General features: G+C 36.0%; 1 protein-coding gene across 1 annotated transcript; it reads left to right on the top strand.

Moving 5' to 3' along the window:
• Positions 1–809: 809 nt before the first annotated feature.
• On the top strand, positions 810–3,405 carry LOC131155624 (UDP-glycosyltransferase 87A1-like). The gene is made up of 2 exons (XM_058108877.1): positions 810–1,645; positions 2,350–3,405. The coding sequence occupies exons 1-2, from the start codon at positions 1,150–1,152 to the stop codon at positions 3,261–3,263; spliced, it is 1,410 nt and encodes a 469-aa protein (XP_057964860.1). The 5' UTR covers positions 810–1,149; the 3' UTR covers positions 3,264–3,405.
• Positions 3,406–13,660: the final 10,255 nt, after the last annotated feature.

The following is a 13,660-nucleotide window of genomic DNA, read 5'->3' as shown; positions in this document are numbered from 1 at the left end:
TTTTAAATTAAATATTTTTTGTAAAAATCTCCAAATTAGACTTCCGCCCTACCTTTTTCTAAAAATTGACGTTATTATGGTAGCATTAAATCATAATTAAAATGATTATTGACCTTGTGTGCATATATATATATATATATATATATATGTATATGTATATGTAGAATTTATTTTTTCTTTTGTTCCACAAATTAGAGTACATGCCACTGGCTTATGGCAAAACATTTTATATAGCCAATAATTTCAATAAACAAGTAAAAACTCTTACCCTATATTTGGGAGAAGGAAATTTATACCTTAGATTTGGACACAACATAAAACAAAATTATATTAATTTTTTTTTCTAAATACATTCTTAAATTTATACTCTGAAATATTGCTTTACCGTGTAATACTGTTCAAGGGGCGAGATGAAAAAGAAATGATATTTTCAAGGGTAGTTCCTGTATTTGAGTGGCAACAAACTTAGTACAAATAAATATATATATATATATATATATATATTAAATTATAAGGACAAAAAAGTAAAAAAAAAAAAATAACTCAAGTTTAATGCAAATATCAACTTACTAGTAATGAACAAAAAATTGATTATATTTCAAATAATATCAATTATTGCTTTATTATTATTTGTTTTTATATTATATGCAAATAGTATAGTAATTATAAAAGCATATTGCTTTAGAAAAATAGCTATTTATTATAATAAGATGAAATATAATTTAAATTTTGAGAATTAAAGAAATAATTATTCCTTATATATATTTTTAATGGTTTCATTCAATATCTAAAAAGAAAGAAATAAATATTTTATTATTAAATTTAAAAATAATTATTTTTTATTTATTCTAAAGTTCATATAAATTTAAATTTATGTTTTCAAATACAACTATTTCAATTTTTTAAATTACACAATAATAGTTTGGGGGAAGAAAAGAAAAGTCTAGGAGCATGGAAGTCAAGTCAAGTCGTAGAAAACCTGCTCAACACTAATTAGTGTATATTCTTTGTCCTGCTATTTGGCACGCGTCACTGCTAACCTTAGCTCTTTTGGTAAAGTGCAAGCGCCTCACCAATCGATAAAGGTCTCTGTTCCAGCTTCTTTCTGCCGACCCTCCATCATCTTCATCTTTCTCCATTTTCACAGAAATGGACGCCACCAGCGGGCGACGATTCTCCGGATGCCACGTGGTCGCGATGCCTTACCCCGGCAGAGGCCACATCAACCCTATGATGAACCTATGCAAGTCTCTAGCTTCCCGCACATCCCTTAACGTTCTCATCACGTTCGTCCTCACCGAAGAGTGGCTCGGCTTCATCGGCGCCGATGACAAGCCTCCCAACATCCGCTTCGACTCCATCCCCAACATCATCCCTTCCGAGCTCGTCCGCGCCGCCGATTTCGCCGGCTTCATCGACGCCGTTTGGACGAAGATGGAGGCCCCTTTCGAACGGCTCCTCGACCGGCTGGATCCGACGCCGACGGTGATTCTGGCCGACACGACGCTGGTGTGGGCCCTTGATGTCGGAAACCGCCGCAAGATCCCGCTAGCGTCGTTTTGGCCCATGGCCGCTTCCGTATTCTCTGTGTTTCACCATTTTGATCTGCTCGTGCAGCACCGCCACTTCCCGATCCATTCGTCAGGCAAGTGTCCGCGGTAAAAATAAATTTTCTACTTTTCTTTTTTCCTCCAATCAAACTCTTAATCTAGGCATGCCATGAAATAATCATACTAAAAAAATAATCCAGGCACTCGAAACTCGAAAGGGCTTAAGAGTCTCTTAAAAAATATTTTTATTTTTTAACCTTAAATATTTTTCAAGATTTATAATAAAAAGATAAATATTAAAGAATTCATTTAAATGTTCAAAATAGTTCTAAACTTTTTATTTTAAAATTTTAAAAATATTATCAAAAAATATTATTTTTAAAATTTATATAAAGTAATATTTAAAATTACGAATATTAGGATTTGAATGTAAATTTTGTGTAAAATTTTGAAAAATTGCACAAATAATCCATACAAATAAAAATCAATATATTCGAATAAAGTTGAAAATTTAAGAAGAAAATGTATTTTTTAAAATTATTTTTTATATAAATATTATAAAAATATAAATTCAACTTTATTTTTTATAATTTTTTTTAAAAAAATAAAAATAAAAAATATTTTCCACTAGGACCTTATTATGTTACTAATTCCCCATCTCCATTTTTTTTTTTTTTTTTATTGATGTTGGATCGATTGTATCCAGTGGAGATGTCGCCCAAATTTTCATTTCTCAAATTTAGCAAAAAATTTTGTGGGAAGTGCCTAATATTGTGTATTTATTTTTATGAAAAAAAAGAAATAGGCCAGAGGAAGGATGAAATTGTGGATTACATCCCAGGAATGTCTCCAACGCGGGTGGCAGATCTTCCAACAATTATCCATGGGATTAGTGAGCCAACCCTCCGTCGAGCTCTGGATTCCGTGGTCCGTTTAGACCACAAAGCTCAGTATCTGCTGCTCAGTTCCATACACGAGCTCGAAGCTCCCATCGTTGACGCTATTCAAGCGAAATTCTCAAAGCCAGTCTACTGCGTCGGCCCCCTCATCCCCTACCCCAAACTGATCACACCCAATATTTCTGCAGCACAAAGTAATGGTGGCAACGACCCTAATAACCATGTCATGAGCTGGCTGGACTCTCAGCCCAGAGGTTCAGTCTTGTACGTCTCCTGGGGAAGCTTCCTCTCGCTTTCCGGTCCCCAGATGGAAGAGATCGCGGCCGGCTTGTCCGGGAGCGGCGTCCGGTACCTGCGGGTGGCGCGTGGCGAAGCTCATCGGCTGGAAGAGGGCGCGGGGGACAAAGGGTTGGTGGTGGGGTGGTGTGATCAGCTGAGGGTGTTAAGTCACTGTGCAGTGGGTGGGTTTTGGACTCACTGCGGGTGGAATTCCACCATGGAAGGTGTTTTTGCAGGAGTGCCACTGCTTACTTTTCCCGTGGCTATGGATCAGGTACCAAACAGTAAGGTAATTGTTGAGGATTGGAAGGTTGGGCAGAGGGCGAGGAAGGAGCGGGGAGCTGGAGATTTGGTGGAGAGGGGGGAAGTCGCTGAGGTTGTGAGGAGGTTCATGGATTCGGAGAGCTGTGAGAGGAGAGAAATGGTGAGAAGGGTGAAAGAGCTTCAGGATATTTGTCAAAAAGCAACCGCTGAAGGTGGATCTTTTGACACGAGTCTGGATGCTTTTGCGAGGGACATTTCACGCTCCCATTAAATAAATTATTTTGCTGTCCACGGCGACATCCTCGATGGTTGTAAAATTGAAGTATTAAAGACATTTGTTGTTTGTCTCATTGTTGTAATTGTTGTGGTTCTCAAAGAGATGGTTAATTGAAAATTTAAAATTTTTTGACTAATTTAAATATTTCACCGATTTATCACAAATTATATTCCATTCAAATATAATTGTGTATGTAAAACGATTAGCCGCTAAATATAAACATACATGTGAAACATATATATTTCATTTAAATTTAAAGGCATGTATGTAAAAATAATTATAATAATAAATGAATAAGCATATATGTGCGAAAGTTAAAGTGCACTAAATTAAATGAGGTAGAGAGAGAGAGAGAGAGAGACGCACGATATTTGTTATCGAAATTCGGTCAAATTAATCTACATCCCCACTTTGGGCATACTTTTTAAGATTCCACTATTCTTACTCACTTAAACGGGTGGAGTAGAAGTCATTTACAACGTTTTCTTACAAAACAAGGTAAACACTAACCACACTTACCGGGCGGAGCTATAATCCAGCAACACTTTACGGGTGGTGCCAAGATCCAGCTCAATTACCCCACTAAGCCCAACTAGTCTCCCTTACGGGGCGGAGACACTTCAGTTCAATTTTCAGACTGAATCGAATCGGTCTCTCTTGCAGGCCAAAGACTCTCCAATTCAATTTACGGGTTGAACCCAATCGGCACAATAAAACATTTTTGTACATATAAAATATTTCTAAATACAAGCAGAGATGTACATAGTAAAGTTCAAGAAAATGCATTCTCTAATGATATGAAATATGCTCAGAGAGTAAGGGTGTTATTTTCAAAATAATATTTTCAATCTTTAAAAAATAATATAAATAATAAGTGCTTCAAAGATTTCACCCTAATAAGAAATTTTCTCGAAAAGTATTTTTCAATGCGAAGTAGGAGAACCTAGGGTTTTGGTTTTCAAATGATTTTTGCAATATAAAAAGTTGTCTATGAGAGCATGGATGCAAAAATAAATGCTCTAAAATAAAAAATGCTCTCTTTCAAAAGGTTTTTTAAATGAACAAAAGAAAAGAGAGTAGAAGATTAAAAATCTTGCCCTAAAGGAAAGATTTTTGCAATAAAAATAAGTTTGGGAGAATTTTGATTAAAAATAGCCTAAATAAATTTGAGAGAAAATTTTGGCTAGTTAAAGTTACTAATTAGACTTATGGAAAGGGTATATATAGAGTTCTGGAAAATATGACCGTTAAGGGACACGCTCGGTATTTTAAAAATAAAACATGTTTAAGCGCTTAAAATTACCGAAACCCGAGAGGTTTGGTCGATCGGTCCAAACGTCGATCGGTTGTCCTCTCACAACGTATTTTGAATTTCAAAAGGGTTTGGTTGGACGAGCAAGGGGCCAGTTGGCTGAACAAAGGGAAATTTCCCTTTCTTCGTGGATTTGGTTAGCTAGCCAAATGGCCGGTCGGCTGAGGCTTATTTTGAACTAAAAAGTTTAGTCAGCTGGGGAAGGTAGAAAGGTCAAGTTCTTGGATCAGTCGACCATTGACGCTACGTTCAAATTAGGGTTGGTCAGCCAAGGCTTAGTCAACTATTTGACTTCTAGCTTATGGTGTGGTCGGTTGACCGTGGTGATTTAAACGTCAATGGGTCGGTCGACCAGGGCTATTTAAAAACTCAATTTTGGCCCTATTTTGACCCTAAATTATTTCTAAATATTTTTTATGATTTTATTCTTTTAGAAAAAGGTTTGTCTTTTTGAAAGGTAAAGTCTCCTAAGGTCAAACAATGATCATCAGAGCATTCAACCATATCATGCAGATGCATGCATTATTCATGGAATAAATTAAAATTTAAATGTGATACAAATTAAATCAAAATGTCTTCTTCTTCTTCTTCTTCTTCTTTTCTCTTTTGACTTCATGGAATGCGTCTGATCATATGAGCTTTATGCATCTTTATGGTTTCTATTTTCAGTTCCCTTATGTGTGTGTTGAATAGTATACATGTTCACATGCTCAGTACACACATAAGATCATTGTACTTTGTTAACATCAAAACAGGGATCTGACTCAAAAAGTCAACAATCTCCATTTTTCTGATGATGACAAACGTACTAGCGCAAAATGGGTTAAGCCTGAAAAGGTTTCCCCTAAGAATATGCATAATTTTAAAAATAAATAGTAAAGCTCAAGCATGTTGAGAAACGAGGCATTACAAATAATCATGCATTTAAATTTTTGTGTTAAAGCACAAGCTTGGATATTTGCCCCTATATTTTTTGCCTTAAAAAAATTTCTCCCTTTCTAGTCATTATCATTTTGCTCATAAAGTTCTCCCCCTTTTGGTATCAGCAAAAAGGGTTAAACTAAGTATAAAATAATTTGATCATTTAAAAACAGACTTAGCTTAAGAGAACACCCCCTTTAAAAAAAAATTTTCAATTTTCTTAGAAAACTCTCTCTCTTTTTTATATAAGATTTGGGCATAGAAGATATAGAACCGTTTGAAAAGTACTTGACAATTTTGCATGCAAAATAGTTTAACTGGTCATTTAGAAAAAAAAAATGACATGATGAACAAGGTTAGACTAGAAATATACACAAACCATTGCAATTCAAGCATTTCATAAGACTCGAAAAAAAAAAAAAATGGAATTTGAGGCATGCGGCATATAAAAAATGTGTTTGAGTATAAAATCGATCTAACTGGTTCACATGCATTTCATGTATAATCAATAAATCAGTTATGCAACACTTTTAAAAATAAAAAATTGATATATATATATATATATATATATATATATATATATTTCATGACATAACATTTTAAAACAAGATAGCACAAGTCAAGAAGCATTTCAGCATACAAGCAAGAAACAAGATATATTCTATATAAGTTCATTTCTTACTTTAAAAATATGTAAAATAAAATAAATAATGATGTAAAACTTTTGTGTGTGTGTGTGTGTGTGTGTTGTTTATGGTGTGGCTCTTATACTTGGAGTTTTATAAACAAGAGAAGAAAGAGGAACATGGAGGGGCTGCATAGTAGGGACTCATCGACGAGTGCCCTGAGCTCGTCGATGAGTAGATACCGAGAGACATAATTTCTCAGAATTAAAGACTCGTCAACGAGAGTATGGAAATGTCAACGAGTGGTCTTCTTCGGATCGTCGACGAATCCTTGTACTCATCGATGAGTATCGCCTAAGCTACAAAGAGAAATTCAAAATTTGAATTTGGACGTTATGGTAGTTGGGTATTTGGAGGAAAACTTCCGAGAAACTTCTATTTATGTACTTCTGAATGTATTTTGTATATATAGAATTTTGTAAGACTAGTGTATTGTTGTTCTTCACATTGTAGGGAATATGGAGTGCCATTTGGTTTATTCTTATGTGATAAATTGTTGTTTCTCATCCTTATTGGTTGTGTGTTGTTGAGGCTTGGTGATTTGTTGCAAGTTTACATCTTCTGCTCTGTGTGTGTTTGTGTGTGGGTGTGTGTCCTATACTCAATTCAAATCACAACAAACTGGTATTATAGCTATTGTTGTCATGGCATCGAGATCATCTTCTGCAAGATTTGACGTTGTCAAGTTTGATGGAATCGAAGACTTTGGTTTGTGGCAGAGGAGAGTAAAGGATACTCTTGTGTAACAGGAAATGACTAAGGCTCTACTTGGTGTTCAACCGGTTGAATTGGATGAAGCAACATGGAGAGAATTGGAAGTAAAAGCCGTTTCTACAATATGCTTGTGTTTGGCTGATGAAGTTCTCTATCATGTGATGGAGGAGGATTCTCCAGCGGCTGTGTGGTGAAAGCTTGAAAGCTGGTATATGTCTAAATCTTTGTCGAACAAACTTTTTCTTAAGCAAAGATTGTATTGACTTAAAATGGTTGAGGGTTCGGATTTGAACCAACATATTAATATTTTTAATCAAATTGTGAGTGATTTGACACATGTTGATGTAACATTTAAGGAGGAAGATAAAGCATTGATGCTATTAAATTCCCTTCCTAAGTCTCAAACTTATGAAAATTTGGTTACAACTCTTACATGGGGCAAAGATAATCTAAATTTGGAAGAAGTGACAAGTGCATTGCTTGGTTTTCATCAAAGAATGGTAATTAGCAATGAAGCTTCACATGGTGAAGGACTTGTTGTGAAAGGTAATCAGGAACATGGGAGACGTAAGTCTCAAGGTAAATCTCGATTGCATTCTGGGAAGAAGAAGAAGGACGTGAAATGCTTTAAGTGTGGTGAAATCGGGCACATAAGGCCAGAATGTCTAGAGTGGAAGAAAGGGAATTTTGAAAATTAGCAAAGTTCATCAAAATTTGCGTGTGTAGTGGAAGGAGATTCAGAATGCAGTGATATGGAGATATGCTGTGTATTTCATTGGGTTCAGAGTGCCTCAAAGAAGACTCTTAGCTTCTAGATACCAGATGCTCTTATCATATGACAGCAAACAAAAAATGGTTTGAAACCTACAGGTCAGTCAATACTAGTTGTGTTTTGATGGGAAATAATATTTCAAAATACCTGGTATTGGAGATGTAAAAATAAAAATGTATGATGGTGTTGTAAGAACCATATATGATGTAAGGCATGTGGAGGGTTTAGGAAAGAGTGTTATTTCATTGGGTATTTTAGACTGTAATGGGTATAGTTATGAGTCTAAAAAAGGAGAAATGAAAGTGTGTGAAGGCGATTTGATAGTGATGAAAGGAGAAAAGATAGAGGGAAATATCTATGTACTGCAAGGTGTTACGGTTGTAGGTGGAGATGCAGTCGTTGAATCTGAATCAATTACTTCGTGGAATATGCAGTTGAAGCATATGGGTGACTACATATATTCATATGTTTGGGAACCAATGATGATAGCATCAAAGGAGAGACATATGTATTTTGTGAGTTTATCACGAAGGGTCTCGCTGTACTTCATGCAGTGGGTGAGGTGGAGAACCAGACCGGGAGAGAAATCCCTATGTTAGACATTGGGGACTGAGTACGCTGGTTTTGTTTAAGAAGTTTTGTGAGCAAGGCAGGTTATATGCAGGGCTTTCAGGGTACTTCTTGATGATGTCAGTGAGTATGGTGCTTTTCTCGTGTGATCAATCGCCAAAAGTATCGCTAGATGGGAAAGTTACAAGTGAATTGTAGGCATGTTTTTGCGGTAGACTACTCGATTGGGAGTGGATTTCTAGTGGTGCACTATTCTAGTGATGGAGGATCTAGTCTTGGTGTTTTGTCCGGACAGTACCTCTTGCTTTATTCACTAAGAAAGGAGGGAGCAAGTTGGGTGGTCCTGTGACAAACAAAGGGGTGATCGAGGACATGACTTTTTATTGATAAAGTCATGGGGTAGCGTACTCAGGTAAAGGAAAAGAAACATAAATGCCAAAAAATTGTGATAGCGGCAATCATGTTATTTTAGGTCGCATTAGGGACTCAAGGCAGAAATACAGGGAGTTCTAACTCAAGTTAATAATATCATGAATTAAATGGGCTTATGATGTAGGTAGAGCAATAGACTCAGGGCAAAGATGACATTGGTCATATTGTAGGGAGTCAGCTTGGGAGACCGGCAGAATAACAGTAAGCCCCTGCGCACTATCAGACCACCACTCAGGTGTGTGAGGTGGTGAGGCTTCCAATATGTAAGAGGGTGATAGGATGCAGATGAGTGATATTTCTATTGTGTATGAATGACATGTTATTAGCTAAAAATGCTTTAACTGAGGCTTTAATCAGTTGGGAACTCTATTGGAAGGTTTTGACATGAATGTGCTTGGGTACAGCCAAGATGGATCTTGGTTTGTGATTTGCATGGACAAAGCTGTAGGGAGATTGGTATTATCTCATGGTGGCTTTGTGGATAAAGCTACATGCAAATTAATGTTTTCTCAAAGTGGCTTTGTGGATGGAACTGCAGGGAGACTTCGTTTGCCGTCTCAAGGGGTTTTGTGGAGAATCGTTGTGAAATGTCTACCGCTAGATACCCAAGGACGAGCTGTGATGTCCGGGATATGTTAAAGGTTCCCCATGATTGTGTAAATGGGGTGTTTTAGCAGGCAACAGAGTGGACCGTCAGTTGTGAGATTTGTTGAAGACTATGCAGAGGGCTTTGGTGATATAAAGCTTGCAGCAGTATTTGTTTACTGTTATTGGAAGGCTTTGTTGGAAGCCTAGGGTGAAGTCTTGAGCTGATGAATCTACAACTGCATCAGTGTTGTTGGTAGAAGCCGAAGCTTCCATTGGTAAGTTCAAGCGGTATTGTTTGGACTTGGTGTTCGTCTCCAAGTGTTAAAAGGGAGACATAATCCAACCAGGAAATTCAAGTTCAAGGTGGAGTAGTTCATATGTATTTTAGTATTCTTCTAAGGGGGCATATAATTGCCAAGGTGGAGATTGTTGTTTATGGTGTGTGTTGATTAAGGTGTAATCCCAAGAGGGGGGGGGGGGATGAATTGGATATTAAAAAAAAATTAAGCTACTTAATTTCATTTTACATACTTCTTATCAATTTACCAACTACTTCTTGTTGCTCAATTATGTATGTGTGTGGCAATCCTATTTATGCATGCAATATACTCAATTTAAATATAATGCAGAAAATAAAGAGTAGAGGGAAGAGAGAAGACAAATGCGATTTTATGAGGTTCAGCCGACTTGACCTACGTCCTCGCCTTGAGCAACCACTCAAGGATTCACTAAAAACCCTGCTCCTTAAAGTGGGACGGAGCTTCCCCTACAAACCGCTACTTACAAGAGGTACAACTCCCTCCTTATCCGTTGCTCACAAGTGGTACAGCTTCCTCCTCACACCTGGTTCACAACCCGAACTGTGTTTACAATGAAATCTGAAAAATAACACTCAAAACAATGCTTCTAACAAAAGCAAGTGAGTACAATTCAATTTCCTAGCACATTAACATATGATATAACTTGAAGCTCGTGAATGTATGAAAATGATAAACTCGTTTTATCTATGATATGCCTCAACACACGAATCCCTTTTTAACCAAAACTTTCAAGTAAACATAAATTCAAAATGTTTTGGAATAATCTAGGGTTCTTGGTTCACTTTGCAAAAATGCACACTTATATAATTGAAGTGAACTTGTTGGCAAAAACTTTGTCTTGAATATACACTCAATCAAAATCACAAAATTTTATTTCAAGTACTCAACCACAAAACTGAGTATATTAATTTGTGGAAAAATATCCCTCAATTAAAATTATATTTATAAGTATCAAGGATATTAAATCAAGTTCTAATGTATCTAATGATAGATCCTTTTAGAAACCACACACTTGAATCAAACCTTTCAATGAGTCACACACCATAAAACAAATAATGATCTTGTTTAAAATAGCTTGGTATATATAAAGATACTTTCAAGATCACTCTTTTAATCAAAAACTAGGTTTTTCAATAAGAAGCCCTTTGAGAAAATATATGTATATTTATATACTCTTGAACCAATATTTAATCTACCAAGTTAGATAAACTTTCCCAAGTAATGATCTCTTAGAAAATTAATTTTTGTACGAATGGCACACTCAAGATAAATACTTTTCAATACTAGTCAAGAACAACCAATGAGATGATATGTAAAAATCACAAGACTAATAACTTGAAAGATCAAACCTCAATACTAGATTGAAGTACAGTAGAGTAACCAAGTTCCCTTTGAAAATCTGAATTGATTTACCCAAGCTTGAAGATATGAGATTGATGTATAGGCAAACGAATAGCACTAATCAACAAACTTGCAACAAGGTGTGTTCTTCTCTTTCTTGTGTGTCTCTCCCTTTTCTAGGGTTTAGATTTTCATAATATATAGTATAGTATCCTTAGAATTGATCTCAGCCTTTGGATCAATAAGATACCTCGCGTGTCTTTTTAATAAAGAACTGATTTTTAGGCTTTCCCGTGAGTTCAGGCAACCGAACTCGACTTCAGGCTCCTGAAGTGTCAACTTCAGGCGCCTAAGGTTCCAATGTTAGGCGATCAAGGTACCTCTGCCAGGTTTTGTTTTTTCCATTTAATTCTTCAGGCGACTGAACTTAATCTTCAGGCAACCGAAGAAATTCTTCAGGCTACTAAAGTGAAGTTCAGGCTACCGAAGTCCAAATTTTTATTTCCTTTTTCTAATTTTAGAAAATGCTTTGCTCTTTTTCTTGGGCCTTTTATAAAACATATTTTCCATGATTTCAAAAACAATTCTAAGTCCATGAAGGTTCTCTAATGATATACATGAAATGCATGAATCCTAAAATCATTCTAAGTTATGTTGAGCCTCAAGATAAATCATACGAAAATGTAGATACATGAGTTCTAAATACCCTTTCCCAGGATATTCTCGAACTTTGCCACTTGCATCTTGATTCTCATACTCTTTGAGTTCCATGGATTTTGCCAAGATTTGTTAACTCTCCGTGCATGCTGAGTGTAAGTCCTGTTCACAAACTCAATGCACAAATCAAATATCAAGTGATTTGTCATTATCAAAATAAGATTGGACTCGTAGAGTCAACAGTGTGGCTCTTATACTTGGAGTTACATAAACAAGGGAAGGAAGAAGAAAATGGAGGGGCTGCACAATAGGGACTCGTCGAAGAGTGCCTTGAGCTCGTCAATGAGTAGATACTGAGAGCCAAAATTTCTCAGAATTGAAGACTCTGTTGACCTTATAGGTCACGTCCGATTTTGATTATGACAAATACTCATAATATCTAATGGGTATTTTAGGTTTTGTGTAGGAACTAAAATTTTCAAGATCGAGATGAACACAAAGCAAGTAAAGATTGAAGACCATTGTGTTGTAATATATATAGTTCATTTATGCAAATGGTCTATAATAGTAAATAGGTCTTTGGTTTGTAATAAGCTCACATATATCACATGCATGATAATACGTAAGCTCAAACCAACCATAATGTAAAATGACCTTAGAATGACCTTATGGTTTACCCTTCGGTCGATCGAAATTGGACTTTTTTGGTGTCTTTATTTTGGACAAAAATGACCCTAGGAAACACACCATTGCACCTTTGATTGTTAGGCACTTGAATAGGGTTCGTGTGTTTCAAGACAGGACCGAAATGCACACTTTGTGCACTTTCAGTCGACCAGCCAAGGTAGTTCATTCTGCCCCGGTCGACCGAAATAGGCCTAGGTCAATAGTTGACCAAGGCCCTGGTCGACCGAACCAGTATAGTTCAAAACCCTCCGTCGATCGAAACTCCCTGAGGTCAACAAATTAACCATCTGGTCGACCGAACCAAAAATGAATACCAACTACCTGGTCGACCGAGGGTCCTCGGGAGAAATCCCAACTGTTTGGTTGACCAAACCATTCAGTTAAAAATGGTCTGGTCAACCAAACCTCAGTAAAGTGGAAAATCGCCCACTTTTGGTTGACCGAGCCCTCAATTAAAAAATGTCCTAGTCGGCCGAACCATATGAACCCTGGTCGATCGAAATGGTTATGGTCGACCGGACCTCTCAAGTTGCCCTGATTTTTACCACGGTTAAACATTTTTTTAAACGGGGTTAAAATATTTGAAATGTCATTAAACTTTCCTAATAATATCCAATATGTCCCTAACGGTCGTATCTCTTCCTATGTCTATATATATGAGATCATTTGTGAAAATTAGTGTGGTAATAGCTATTTTGATTAGGAGAAATTCTCTGAAATTTCCAAATCTTATAACACTCATATCTAAGCCCCAACCACTCATACTTACCTTCTCTTATTGCTTAAAATCTCTATAAGTTGATTAAGTGCTTGATTAGAAAGGTTTGCTCTCCCATTCTAATTAGATTGATTTAATTTTTACGGGAGCTAAAACTAAGTGTTCTTAGGGGACTTTTTTAATAAGTCTCTCCTAAGAAGACTTATATAAAACTTCTAAGTATTGCATATTCATTGCAATATCTTGAGAAGTTTGTATTTGTTTTTTGGATTGCAAAAACTTGTCAAACATTTTCAAATATCTATTGTGCCTTTATCTTGAAAAATATTTGAAGAGATATTTGGTCATGTCATAAAATCTTTGTTGCAATATTCATTAACTCACATATCCTTTGCTGAATACAGAGATTGAATATCTTTTTGAAAACCAAACATAGACATTACTAGAGCATCATACGATTGAGAAAACCCGCTCATTGAAATATACATATATATTGTTTGGCTAGTATCTTTGTGTGAACATGTTGCCTGAATATCTTGTGATACAAAGATTGCTTGATTGATACTCTCACGCACTTATTACACTGATAGTAAATATATATATATATATATATATATATATATATCTGAGAGTTGAAATATTGGACCACATTGAGCTTACATATTATATCGTT

This window comes from Malania oleifera, chromosome 5 (genome assembly GCF_029873635.1).
Source record: "Malania oleifera isolate guangnan ecotype guangnan chromosome 5, ASM2987363v1, whole genome shotgun sequence".
NCBI lineage: Eukaryota > Viridiplantae > Streptophyta > Magnoliopsida > Santalales > Ximeniaceae > Malania > Malania oleifera.
Note: the sequence above shows the minus strand (reverse complement) of the source record. Positions and strands in the feature narration are given on the sequence as shown.